Raw genomic sequence first — 13,845 nt, 5'->3', positions numbered from 1 at the left:
GTTTCACTCGCCACTTTCCCCTTCCCAATTGTAGCTTGCGTTGATCGCTAAGCATGAAACAGTCCAAAAAATGTATAAAATCTCCGAAAACTCGTGTCAACCTTTTTATGTGTTGAGCATTGCCATGTCAACATTTTGCTTGCGTCAACATTTGATCAATGTCGTTGCTAGTGCATGTCAGTATTTTGTCAATGACGCCCTAGTGCCTTGGTGGCCAACCTTGACACTCCAGCTGTTTTTGAACTACACATCCCAGCATGCTTTACATCAGATTTAGCATGGCCAAATAGCAAAACTGAAGCAGAGCATGCTGGGATGTGCAGTTCAACAAAAGCTGGAGTGTCAAGTTTAGCCATCAAGGTCCTAGTGCATGTAGACCTATTTTCAACATCGATCTATTGACTGTCGACGTAGACATTGCAGATCTACCATATGGACACTAGCCAATCAACACCTACTGTAACTGCCATGTTTAAAAATTGACAGGAGCTGATTGGTGCTATGGATGTAATTCAGACCGGATCCCACATATTTGCAGGCCCGGTGATTATCGATAGACTGCCTATGCGTACGACCCATAGTACGCATGCGTTCCGCCATCCTACGATATAAACCCTACATTTTTCTTGCTTGCCGTAGGCCAGTTGATCGGCAGGAAGCTGGCATCTTTGGGAGTGGCAGGGAAAACTCAGACATGCCCAGGCATTATATGGGAGGTCATGTGATGTCAGTACCGGTTCCGATCAGCCTGTTTCTATCGCAGACGCCGTGTAAGTCCTGGACTATGCACCGACTGCACACACTGGAAATATCAATCGATGACGAGCTACTGGCCAATGGATTTGCAGCTAATCAATGATCCAGCTAATTTTGCGCAAGCCCAGCTAAGCAATGTAAAGACTTGCACGTAGCGAGATTTCACTCTGATGGGGGCGGACCTGATCGCAGATTGCAAGTCTGAATAACCTCCTCTGTTTCTACAGTAAGATATTTTGTGTGTTGACCTTTATTTTTCTTACAATGTCTTATATTTATGTCTGTCCTGAAGGTTCAGGTTGGATTACTACCAACACACCCTAGCCATGAAGTTCGCTTTAGAAGAGATTAACATGAACCCCAATATTCTCAGCAACTTGACGTTAGGGCTGCAGGTGTATAAGACGTGTAATGTGCCTCACTATGAGGTACAGGGAGCCTTACACCTCTTATCTGAGTCTGGAGCCGCCATCCCCAACTATCGGTGCCTTGGGCAATCAGCCTTCAGTGCGGTTATAGGATCAGTATATTCCACCAACTCAATTATAGTGGCCAATATTTTAGGAGTCTTCAGGTACCCTCAGGTAAGAAGATTTTATTTACCTATAATGTAGCAACATACTGTACTATTAATTCAGTTAATTCAATATTATTGGCATTAGGGCCCTTATTCTGGTTGACTTACTTAAGTGCAAATTTGCACCCTTGTGAGTCAACCAGAACCCGCCCTGCGAATGGTGGTGCGTCCACCCTCTTCGCAAGCCGGGTTCTTTCGCCCAGCATATGTTTTTATATAAACATCCAATTGCATGCCAGTGGGAACCTCCCATCTTTTGATCGTCTCCGACCATCGAATGATGGTGAAGGCGCACACATATGTAAGGGTGGTCAAGACCACCCTTACATATACCTGTAGAATTCCAGGGATTAAGGCAGGCAGCTGACATCCGGTTATGTCAGCTGTCCGCCCCCCGCACGTGCATCACAAACGCATTAGCACTGACAGCGGGGTGAGCCGGCTTTCTCCGGCGCTGTCCCAGCGCTACAGAGGCTGCTAGTATCTTTGTCTTGATGCGTTGGAGAAAGCCTGCTCACCCCGCCTCGAATGCGATTTCAAAATGTGCGATAATGGGCGATTTTGAAAAGTTACTAAAAATCGCATTCTATTAAATGTCACCCGATGTGTGCAAATCCTTTACCTTGGACGTGTTCTGTATGTACAGATCTTCTATAATGTATATATATATATACATATATATATATATATATATATATATATATATATATATGTAAACCATGTGAAGCATCCTAGCCAGTGCTTTAACTTGGCCCCAGGGCTTGTCTTATGTCTCTGTTTCAATAAAATAGAGTTGGAATGGTCAAGTTATGGCTCTGCTATAAAGTGTATAGGTTTTTACTGACAGGATATAGCCCTGAATCTATCACAGTGTATATACATATACCGGTACATGTATTTACAAATAGAACAAGTACTGTACATGAAGAACACAAATTCATGGGCAATCCTCTCTCTCTCTTTTCTATGGTAGACTAGCTGGGCCAATGGTTCTACTCTGCCGCTATCAAACTCTGTCTTTCTATTTCCAGATCAGTGCACAATCAAGTATCTCTCTCCTAAGTGATAGAATTAAGTTCCCCTCCTTTGTCAGGACTGTTCCCAGCGACAAGGAACAGTCTAAGGGACTGGCTAAGCTTATTCTGCACTTTGGTTGGACCTGGATCGGTCTGTTGGCTGTGGACAATGATTACGGCCTACAGGGAATTCAGCCAATCATGGAAGAGATAACAAAGGCTGGAGCATGCGTGGCCTTCACTGAATACATCCGTTTATCTCAACCAGACCGCAATGCCCCCCACATAGTCAAGGTCATCAAAGAGTCATCGGTTACGGTTGTCATGATCTTCTCTGCTGACCCTGAATTGGTTCCTATCATGAGTGAGATGTTAAAACAGCAAATCAAAGGGAAGATTTTTGTATCCAATGCTGGTTGGTCGGTGAACAATTTGTTTTCAGCTGGAATCTTTTCTCCAATTTTATCAGGGACCATTGGTTTATTTATCAACAACAGAGTGATTCCTGGATTCAGCAATTATCTCAGTGAAGTCCACCCAACTAGGGAAGAGTCCTGGGTGAACTTATACTGGGAGAAGCTCTTCAACTGTAAGTTTCTGTATCAGAAAAACACAACGGGTCCTTTGGTGAAAGAGTGCACGGGGTCAGAGAGTATAGAGAGTATCAAAAACAGCATTGTGTACATCAACAGCTTAACATATTCTCATAGTTACTATGCTGCTGTCCATGTTGTGGCCAAAGCTTTGGAAGACTTGAAGAACTGCAAATCAAGAGAAGGAACATTTTCTTTCATGACCTGCAAAGACGACATACATTTCAAGCCATGGCAGGTGCTGTATCGTAGACTTCTTTTAAAGTTGTGCTGTCAGTACCCATTACACTTCTTCATACCATTCTATTTCATTATATTTCTATTCAATGTATAATATAGTAGTACAAAATATTATTAAAATCATTCTTTGCATTAAAATTTTATTGAGCCATCTGGTTTGAGTACTAACACTACAGGGCTCAAACATCCATTTAAAAAAAATTCTCCTATCTATGCTGCCCCCAACTCTCTATGGTCACCTACGTATGTAGCCCTCAGCTCTCAATTGTCTTCTTCTTATGCAGCCCTCAGCTCTCCCATGTATACTACCTATGCAGTCCTCAGCTCTCCATTGTCTCGTATGTATGCAACCCTCAGCTCTTCACTCTCCATTGTGTCATATCTATGCCTCCATCAGCTCTACATTGCCTCCTACCTATGTAGTCCTCAGCTCTCCATTGTCTCCTACCTATGCAACCATTCACTCCCTATTGTCTCCTACCTATGCAGCCCTCAGCTCTCCATTGGTGCCTACCTATGCAACCTTCTGTTTGCCATTATCACCTACAGTATGTATACATCCCTCGTCTCTCTATTGTCTTTTTCTTATGGAGTCTTCAGCTCTCCCACGTATCCTACCTACTGTATGCAGCTCTCAACTCAGTATTGTCTCATACTTACAGTATGCAACCCTCAGCTCTCCACTCTCCATTATCTCTAATCCATGCATCCATCAGCTCTACATTGGCTCCTACCTATGCAACCATTCACTCTCCATTGTTTCCTACCTATGCATCCATCAGCTATACATTCTCTCCTACCTATGCAACCATTCACTCTCCATTGTCTCCTACCTATGCAACGTTCTGTTTGCCCTTGTCTTCTACCTATGTAGCTTTCAGCTTTCCTTTATTTCCATCATATGCGGTCCTTGGCTCTCCATTGTCTCCTACCTATGTAGCGTTCAGCTTTCCTTTGTTTCCATCATATGGGGCCCTCAGCTCTCCATTGTCTCCTACCGATAAATCCCTAATCTCTCCATTTACTCTTATGGAATGTCATTGAGATGTGAGCCACTTAGTCTTTTATGAACACAAAAATGTCTGTGACAAATATGTTAAATCCAGGTGACATAAACAACTGTTGATATTTTATGCGGCCTATGTATTTCTTGTATAGACAGTACCTTATCTGCTTTACCCAGATTGGTGGGTATGTCGGGGGGGGGGGGGGGGTTAGGGTCAGGCTCTGGATGGGGGGTTTAGGTTATGGAATTTAAGCTTAGTCTGCTGGGAGGGGAAGGCTAGGGTTCGTCTGTGGACAGGGGTTAGTTTAGGCAGCGAGATTGGGTTTAGGGTCAGGTTGCAGGGGTGATTAGGGTTAGGATGCAGTAAGGGAGGGTTATTGGGACAGGGGGAGGGTATCTACACTTAGCTGACCACTTTTGGGATTATCTTCATCAGGGTGCCGGTATTGTGATCGTCGACATCCTGACCGCTGGTCCTCTGTATGTATCCCATATAAGATGTGTGTTATTAGTAAAAATATAATATGTACACTACAGCTCCTGCACCATATAAGAAAGGTGAGGGTTACACTGAGCAGCGGGAGTGACGTTTATTTTAATGACAATGGAGCGATCCCGGCCGTCTATGACATTGTGAACTGGCAGATGACCCAAGAAGGGACCATTGGACCGGTGAAGGTCGGCAGTTATGACACGGTCTCATCTTCCAGTCAGTTTATCAACATCAACACGAGTCGGTTGTTGTGGTCTATGGGGGGAAAAGAGGTGAGAGCTTTCAAAGTGCAATATTGAGGAGATGGTGTTTTATGTTTAATAATATGTATTGTGTTATAAGAAAGAAGTAGGATGTTTTGTTGTCTAGACTATTTGGTTATGCCATACCACAACTTCTGCTCCGTTCTTCCCACGAATAGCCATGAAACCCAACCCCTTTTGTGGCTAGTTGGGACCACAACATTCTATCATATTGTTGTACATATAGGAGCTTATTCAGATTAATTTAATCCCCTGCATGAGCAACCGCTGTGTGCGAGCGGCCATGGCGAATAGATTATTCAGGGGGTTTCCAGTTGCCCCAAAAACCCCTCCACTTGTAAGGGACTATATCGAGTTGCTGCACTTGCCCAGCGGCAGCAGCCTCTTCTACCAAGTTTGCTTTCTATATGGAGTCCTCAGTCAGTGCACTGGACCAAAGAGCAGCTACCAGGAAAAAGAGACAGAGAGCATAATATGGTGTCAGGGAGATAACTGACTGGGGGTATAGGGCCTGGTTCAGAGGAGGTTGTAGTGGCAGCAGAATGCTGTGGGGTATCACCCAGCTCAGGGCAAGGTCACCCGTCACCCCATGTCCCACCCCACAATGTGCCTGCAAACTTTGAGCAAATCGCTCACACATTATTGGCTGGAGCCAGGCACAAGCCACCCAGGTTTCATTGTCACATCAAATGCATGTGGTGTCACGCAGCCATTGCAACCATCCCTCCAAATGGTCCGGACTTGCCTGCATTGTCCACACGGCTTCCACACAATGATCAATTGTCAAATGGACCCACACATTGGGGCTGAGCTGAGGCTTAGTTAAAGTAACTATTTGTGGAGAACCACAGAATCCAGATTTCTACCATACGATAACATGAGATTCCATCCATCTAACGTGAGGATCCCGGCACCTGCCAGTGCCACACCCACCATCTTGTCAGATCCCCTTACGCATGACTTTGAATCGCACAGAACATTAGATACAATCCCCCCCATTCAGTTTGTGAGCGTGGTTCTGTGGGATCGCATGAAATACCAGGTCCGGTCACGTTCTGCCCGACAATAAACAAGACGGGCAAATGCAAAAATGTGCGAATTGGCTATATGCTGAAAACTTGCCATGTTCATCTATGGAACTCAGAATGTGCCCCAATGTGTGCTGGTCCTAGATTCCCAGGACAAGGCTGTTACCGATGGCATGGGTTTTTGGATCTGTGACATCATTTAGTCTCTGGTCTGTTTTTATAAAAAGAAAAAACTTTTTGAGGCACTTCAATATTGTCTCTTCTCAAGCGCACCTGCATTATCTCCTTTGAGGCACTCCAACATTGGGAGGGATGTGATGTCGCCCAAGTTGGACAAAGGTGCGGGTTCCTGGCCAAATTCAGAAGTTTACTTTTAAACTCGGGCGTACTTACATCGGGCCCACCATTGGTCTCTTTTATAGCACTCCTGCATACAGATAGAGCCACACTTATCTAGCCGGCCAACTCACCATAGCAATGCGTATCAATTCATCTTCACTCACATAAGAGTACCCCTCATTCTATTATCTGATGCAGTAGAGTTTTTTGGTACCCCCTGTCAGTGGCAGAACTCTGGGAGGCAATCTGCCTCCGGGCTCCTGCTCCCAAGGGGGCACCTCTCCTCCCCTGTGAGTTTGAATCAGTTAATTGAAAGCCGTTGATATCACTTCTGTGGCTGTCTCCTCTTCCTAGCAGGACCATAGCTGTCCCACTCTCTTTAATCTAAACATAATATTCATAACATACAGACATACATATATTTATATAAGATGGTCTGTGTATGTGTTGGGTGGGAGGGGGTACCAATATTTATCTTGGCTCCGGGCACATGGGAAGAACTTATGCCACTGCCCCCGGTGGTAAATGTGTACGCCAATCGTATTTCCCTTATCCATTCCTCCCTCAGAATGTTTTTTTTTTGCGGCAGCCCTACACCAATGGGTAGACTGAATAAGTGTTGAAGTTCCATTGGAGCTTCTCGTGCTAATGTAACACTAGCAGGAATAAGCAAGGTTCTGCTACAAAAAAAAAAAAGTTAATACATTTGTCCTATTGTGTTTTTGCTACTTGTGTTGCGGTATCATTAAGCATTATGAAGCTTCTGCTGTCCTAAGTGTGGAGAATGACATGGCACGCTCAGTTGATTTAGTATTTTTTTGTTTTTGAAAATAAAATGTAACCGTTGTGTCTTGTCTTCAGACCCCTCGCTCGGTCTGCAGTGAGAGCTGTCCCCCAGGTACCAGGAAGGCCGCTAGAAGAGGACAACCTGTCTGCTGCTTTGAATGTGTCCCCTGTCTACAAGGAGAAATATCTAACCAGTCAGGTGGGTGATGGACCTTCTAAGACATAAACATATTTTGGAGACATTGGAATGTTCTTAACAAATTAATGAACTTTGTGCACTCGATCATGACTTATCAACACTAAAAAAGCTTGAAGGCATTGGATGGATCAGTGCATTGTTATAATAAATTAGTAGCCAATTGGTTAAGCTAGAACTTTAATAGCAGTTAACCAGATAACATCCGCTGTAGATAAAATAGTGCTTAAATAGGAAACTGGTGATTTGTTAGACACCATGACTTGGAACTGGTTGTGGTTTAATGTGGCTGGCGGTGATGCAATGTGGCTGGTGGTGCAATGTGGCTGGCGTTGCAATGTGGCTGGCGGTGCAATGTGGCTGGTTGTGATGCAATGTGATTGGCGGTGATGGGATGTGGGTGAGTACAGCAGGAAGAGCTAGAGGTACTCGTTGACATTCCTGGCTTTTTTTGGAAAGGGGGTATGAGCGTGAGGGTACCCACAACATTTTATGCACCAAACATGATATAGCCATACCTCAAGGTATAATTGCGAATAAACTCTAACATAAACATCTGTGCTAGAGGGGATTGTTAGAACCAAAGCAAGATATATCTCTTCGCAATCCATATAAATAAACTGGTCAGAGTGTAATTATAAAGAGACCATTGATGAACATTCATATTATCCACATCTGATTGTAATATGCTTGGTGAGTAAAGTAGTAGGTGGAAAAAGCTCAATCCCAAAAAGACTGTATGTACAGTAGTCCTAATTATTTGCTAAAATAATAATATTTAATGTCTATAATTACAAACCTATAAGCTATTTGTAACATTTTAGCTATTCTCTCAGATTCGATTGATTGCCTGAAGTGTCCGTGGGACCAGTGGCCGAATCTCCGAAGAACCGAATGCCTAGAGAAGCCAGTAGAGTACCTGCACTATGAAGATCCATTAGGAGCAGCACTGGCAGCGACAAGCTTGCTGTCCTCAGCCGTTCCTATAATAATTTTTATTACTTTTATCTACTCTAGGGACACGCCCATAGTGAAAGCCAACAATTACTCTCTAAGCTGCCTTCTGCTGGTGTCCCTGTATTTGTGTTTCCTCTGCTCTTTAGGTTTCATCGGTTATCCCCAACCTGAGACCTGTCTGTTACGCCAAGCTGCATTTGGCCTGGTTTTTGCCCTTTGTATCTCTTGTATTTTGGCAAAAACGATCATGGTGGTCCTTGCTTTCATGGCCACCAGACCGGGCAGCAGACTGAGGAGGTGGACCACGCCTCAAGTGTCCTACATGATCATTTCTACTTGTTTCCTGTTACAGTTCCTCTTGTGTGTCAGCTGGCTGTCTCTTGCCCCTCCTTTCGCACAGTACAACACTCACACCAAACCTGGACTCATCATTGTTGAGTGTAACGAAGGCTCCACCATTGCCTTCTGGACTATGCTGGGTTATCTGTTCCTTCTAGCCACCATAAGCTTCATTGTTGCCTTCCTGGCTCGGAGACTTCCTGATAGCTTCAATGAAGCCCAGTTTATTACGTTCAGCATGCTGGCCTTCCTCAGTGTCTGGGTCTCCTTCATCCCGGCCTCCCTCAGTGCTCAGGGCAAGTACACAGTGGCCATGGAGATATTTGCCATCTTGGCTTCTAGCTGGGCTCTGGTGATCTGTATGTTCCTGCCTAAATGTTTTATCATAGTGTTCAGGCCAGACATGAACTCCCGGGAATATCTCATGAGAAGAGAAAGATAGAAGTCCAGTCTATGAGAAAACTATGTAAATAAAAGGATCTGCAAAAAAATCATATTTATAATTTAGCATTTTCTGTTAAGCTCGAATGTCACAAAAATCATGTTGTTGCTGTATACGTTGTGTTGTTTTGTCAGCTGAGTGTAGCTAAATACAGAGGGCACAGAGAAGTCCAGTCTTCTACAGAGTCCGCCATGTTCTCGGAGACCTGCGCACCTGCAATTGACTCAGTTAGAGTCCACTGTGCCACAGAAGGAGGGTGCCAGCACAAACTTTGCATACGGGGCCCCTTCTCTCTTAATTTGCACTTTGTACTGTACATAAATTTGGTCTAAAAAAACACATTAATGCTTTGACTATCCTCAAAAAGAGATACACAGTGTCCTCAGACTTATCCATTTTGGGTCCTAAGGGTGCAAGGAGTCTGCAGTGATTCCTGTTCTATTCACAGAAGAAGAAAAACAACTCTTTTTAGGGGGGCACTCTTGTATACCCCAAATGTTGCTATAAATGCTGCATCAATACTTGTAAAACTTCTTTTTTTTTCAATTTACTGGGGGGAGGTCAACTTTGGGATCAAAACCATGATTAATTATTACAGGAGACGTGTGATTTATTTCTTAGAATGTAGCGGTTATCTACTTCATTTGCGCAGAACCAAGAGGAGCCTAATAAACAGATTCTTGGAGCCAGTGCCTTCGGGGGGCCCGGGGCACTTTAGACAAGGGAGCCCCCTTGCACTTGACATTGGAGAATATTACACTGTCAAAACACAGAGTAAGGGCAGTATAAACTTGGTCAATGGGTAACTGCAGGGGGATATAGATAGATAGATAGATAGATAGATAGATAGATAGATAGATAGATAGATAGATAGATAGATAGATAGATAGATACAGAAGTACAAACACACTCGCCATTCCTAAGAATGGGATGCAAACAGGACCCACTTCCCAGGGTGGGGTGCAGTGGCCTGTGACCACACACTCTAGTAAATACAAACACAGGGGGCCCAGCACTCACTACAACAAACTAACTCACCTTAACATTCAAATAATTAATATATAAATAATGGGGTTTTAGTTCATGAATTGATCAATGCATTTAAGCTTGCAGCCCATCGCCAAGGGACCCCATTTCACTGCAAGTCCTACACTAACAACTGGTTTTCTTAGGAACCTGGCAACTGCTTACACATCATAGCTAAAATGAACATGTGTTTTTCTCTTGGGTTAAAGCTCAACTGCCAAGTACCTTATGGCTTTTAAAGATGAGACAATCCCAAACACAGCACCTGAATTAGTATTAAAGGGGCAGCTGTCACCAGTGGCGTAACTATAAATTTTGCTCCCCCCTGCCAAAAAGTTTGTGGCGCCCACCCCTCCAGGCTCCTCTCCAGCATGTTTCCCCAGCGTGTGACGTGATGATGTCACATGCATAACGGAGAAGTTGAAGCAGGAGAGAGGAAGAGAGACCAGCAGACACTGCTGCTTTTCTTGGCTCCGACGCATCCTAGGCTGCCCTAGCACGCCCATCCGCCTGCCCATCCTGTACACAGTATCCAATAGCCGGCTCTGTGTTCTGTCAATTGAATCAGTGGGGGAATTTGACATCTTTGCCAAAACCCCACCCACGCTGCGGCTGACTCGCCTCCAGTGCTCAGTCAGTGGGCAGCGGCAGGCAGCAGCATGTCAGTGCGTCGAGTGGGTGCCGGCGCCCAAATATATCCTGCTGCTGCTTGCTCCCCCACGCGGCTGCTGGGGCTGCCTGAAGCCCCGTACACACGGGGGGAGATATATTGCTCAGCAATATATTGCCGAGCAATATATTGCCCAGTGTCTCCTTTGCATCAGCGACCAGAGATGGTCGCTGATGAAAAGGAACCTCTGCTGGGGGAGCCGCAGAGGTAATTAGCTGGTCGCAGGAGCAAACTCCTGCGACCAGCGATTACAATGGGGCAGAAAACGGGAGCGTGCACCCTGCGATTTATCGCTGGTGCGCACTCCAATCACTGGCAATATGGTCGCCAGCGACCATATTCCCAGCGATTATAGCCCCTATATCCCCCCGTGTGTATACAGCATTACAGTAGTTACGCCACTGGCTGTCACAGGTTTCAGGTAAATGAGCTTATCTAGGGTGCATGAGAAAGCTATGATCACAGTAACAGAGGTTAATTAAAAATCAACCCAAATATATAGATATTTGAGATTCAGAAGTACCACCGCACTCACCATTCCTAAGAATGGGGTGCAAACAGCACCCACTTCTCATGATGCGGTGCGGTGGCCTAGTAAATATAAATACAGGGGGCCCAAATTGATTATTTGTATGATAAGGTGAGTTAGTTTATTATGGTGAGTGCTGGGCCCCCTGTATTTGTATTTACTAGAGTGTGTGGTCACAGGCTACTGCACCTCAACCTGTGAAGTGTGGGTGCTGTTTGCACCCCATTCTTAGGAATGGTGAGTGTGGTGGTACTTCTGAATCTCTCTCTCTCTCTCTCTCTATATATATATATATATATATATACAGAGAGAGAAAGATACAAAAATACCTAATACTGGCTGCTGCACCACATCCTGGGAAGTGCGGGTGCTGTTTGCCCCCCATTCTTAGGAATGGTGGTACTTCTGTGTCTCTGTCTCTCTCTCTGTGTATATATATATATATATATATATATATATATATATATATATATATATATATACACAGAGAGAGGGAATCGGTACATCTGTCAGACCAGACTTAGGTCTACAGTCATTAGGTCGACCCCGGAAGGTCGACTGGCCCCAAGGTCGACAGGGTTAAAGGTCGACATGGGTCGATGTCGACATGACTTAAGGTCGACATGGGCCAGGGTCGACATGGGTTTAGGTCGACATGAGTTTTTCACTGTTTTTTTACCCGAATGTCGACACAGTCAACATGGACACAGTTGGAGTTGAACCGCAGCCCCTCGCATCGCTCGCTTCACTCGCAATGCTTCAGGCACACTATTTTATTCTCCCACCACACCCTAGTGGATGGTAGGGCATGAAATACCGCCTGTTGGCACATGTCGGCTCAAAAAACAGTGAAAAACTCATGTCGACCTAATGACTGTCGACCTAAACCCATGTCGACCTTGGCCCATGTCGACCTTATGTCATGTCGACATTGACCCATGTCGACCTTTATCCCTGTCGACCTTGGGACCAGTCGACCTTCCGGGGTCGACCTAATGACTGTCGACCTAAGTGTGGTCTGACAGATGACCATTTCCCAGAGAGAGAGAGATACAGAAGTACCACCGCACTCACCATTCCTAAGAATGGAGTGCAAACAGCACCCACACTTCACAGGTTTGAGGTGCAGTAGCCTGTGACCACACTTTCTAGTAAATACAAATACAGGGGGCCCAACACTTCTATATCTATATATTTGGGTTGATTTTTAATTACCCTCTGTTACTGTGATCATCGCTTTCTCATGCACCCTAGATAAGCTAATTTACCTGAAACCTGTGACAGCTGCCCCTTTAATACTAATTCAGGTGCTTTGTTTGGGATTGTCTCACCTTTAAAAGCCATAAGGTACTTGGCAAGTGAGCTTTAAACCAAGAAGCCAAGAAAAAACATGTTAAGCCATTTTGAGCGAGTTTCAGATTAAAGTCGGCAAGTGTGTATGGACCACCGTTGCCCGACTAGCGATGATGCTCGCTCCCGCATCATCGCTAGCAAAGTGAGTCATCTGCTGGTTTTACCAGCACGTCTGGCGATGATGGCTCATATTTGAGCCATCATCGCCAGGTGTGTATGGCAGCCAGGTGGAAAGATGAGAGACTTTCATGACAGCTGACCGGCCGCTCCCGCCCCCTGCCACCCCCCATCACCCCCTCCCCCGTCGCGCCCACCGGTGTATACTCACCCCGCCGCTGTTCCCACATGCCAGCAATCTATATATTACTGGTACCACTGGGCACCAATGCATACTGTATGTATATAAGCCAGTAGTATATAAATTGCTGGCACATGCCAGTAATGTTTACATTACTGGTACCACTTGGCACCAATGCATATTTATAAGCCATCAATATAGACATTGCTGGCACATGCCAGTAATGTATACATTACTGGTACCACTGGGCACCAATGTATAATTTTTATGGCGGCAATGTATACATTACTCCAAGCAGTTAACATATAGGTAAGCGGCACTAATGTGGCATAATATTTAATAGCCATTACGGTGTGTGATAATGAGCATCATGGTGTGTTGCATAATATTTAATGGGCATCAGTGTGTGCCATTATGTGTAATGGGCATTATGGTATGTGACGTAGTGGGCATCGCGATGTATAGCATAATGTATTATGGCCATCACAGTGTGTGGCATAACATGTAATGAGCATTACAATGTGTAACATAATGTGTAAGTGACATTACGGTGTGCAAAATAAAAAATAGTTTTTTAGCAAAGATAAAAAAAACATTATAAGGCCGACCAAGAGGCGGGCAGTGGGTGGTCAAGGTGCGGGCCACTGTAAGGGAATCTCTCAAAACAAAGGTGGTAATCCATATTTTATTATGGCAATAGAGTATACATTCTTGGCGCAGGTGAATGGATTTCCCCGGGTGGGGCAGCGTGTACCTGATCTCTGGGATCTGAATATATGCAGCCCAGCGATCAGTTTTCAATCAGGCACCAAGAACAGAAATGTAACAGGCTGTAAATATATGTTGTGGAGGACGGCGGCACTCGAAAGAACAATAATGACACCAGGAGACTGGATTAATCACCGACGTTTCTAAGCCGTTGCGGCTTCTTTATCAAG

The 13,845-nt window shown here is 44.8% G+C and overlaps 1 protein-coding gene across 1 annotated transcript; it reads left to right on the top strand.

Annotated features, from left to right (window-relative positions):
* The first annotated feature begins 818 nt into the window (after positions 1 to 818).
* Positions 819 to 9,031, top strand: LOC146073367 (vomeronasal type-2 receptor 26-like). The gene is made up of 6 exons (XM_083180546.1): positions 819 to 907; positions 1,049 to 1,340; positions 2,365 to 2,726; positions 4,719 to 4,953; positions 7,173 to 7,296; positions 8,130 to 9,031. The coding sequence occupies exons 1-6, from the start codon at positions 819 to 821 to the stop codon at positions 9,029 to 9,031; spliced, it is 2,004 nt and encodes a 667-aa protein (XP_083036672.1).
* The last annotated feature ends 4,814 nt before the right edge of the window (positions 9,032 to 13,845 follow it).

The sequence above is a fragment of the Crinia signifera genome, chromosome 4 (assembly GCF_055691185.1).
Source record: "Crinia signifera chromosome 4, ASM5569118v1, whole genome shotgun sequence".
NCBI lineage: Eukaryota > Metazoa > Chordata > Amphibia > Anura > Myobatrachidae > Crinia > Crinia signifera.
The sequence above is the reverse complement of the archived record's forward strand: the minus strand, read 5'-3'. Positions and strand labels throughout refer to the sequence as shown.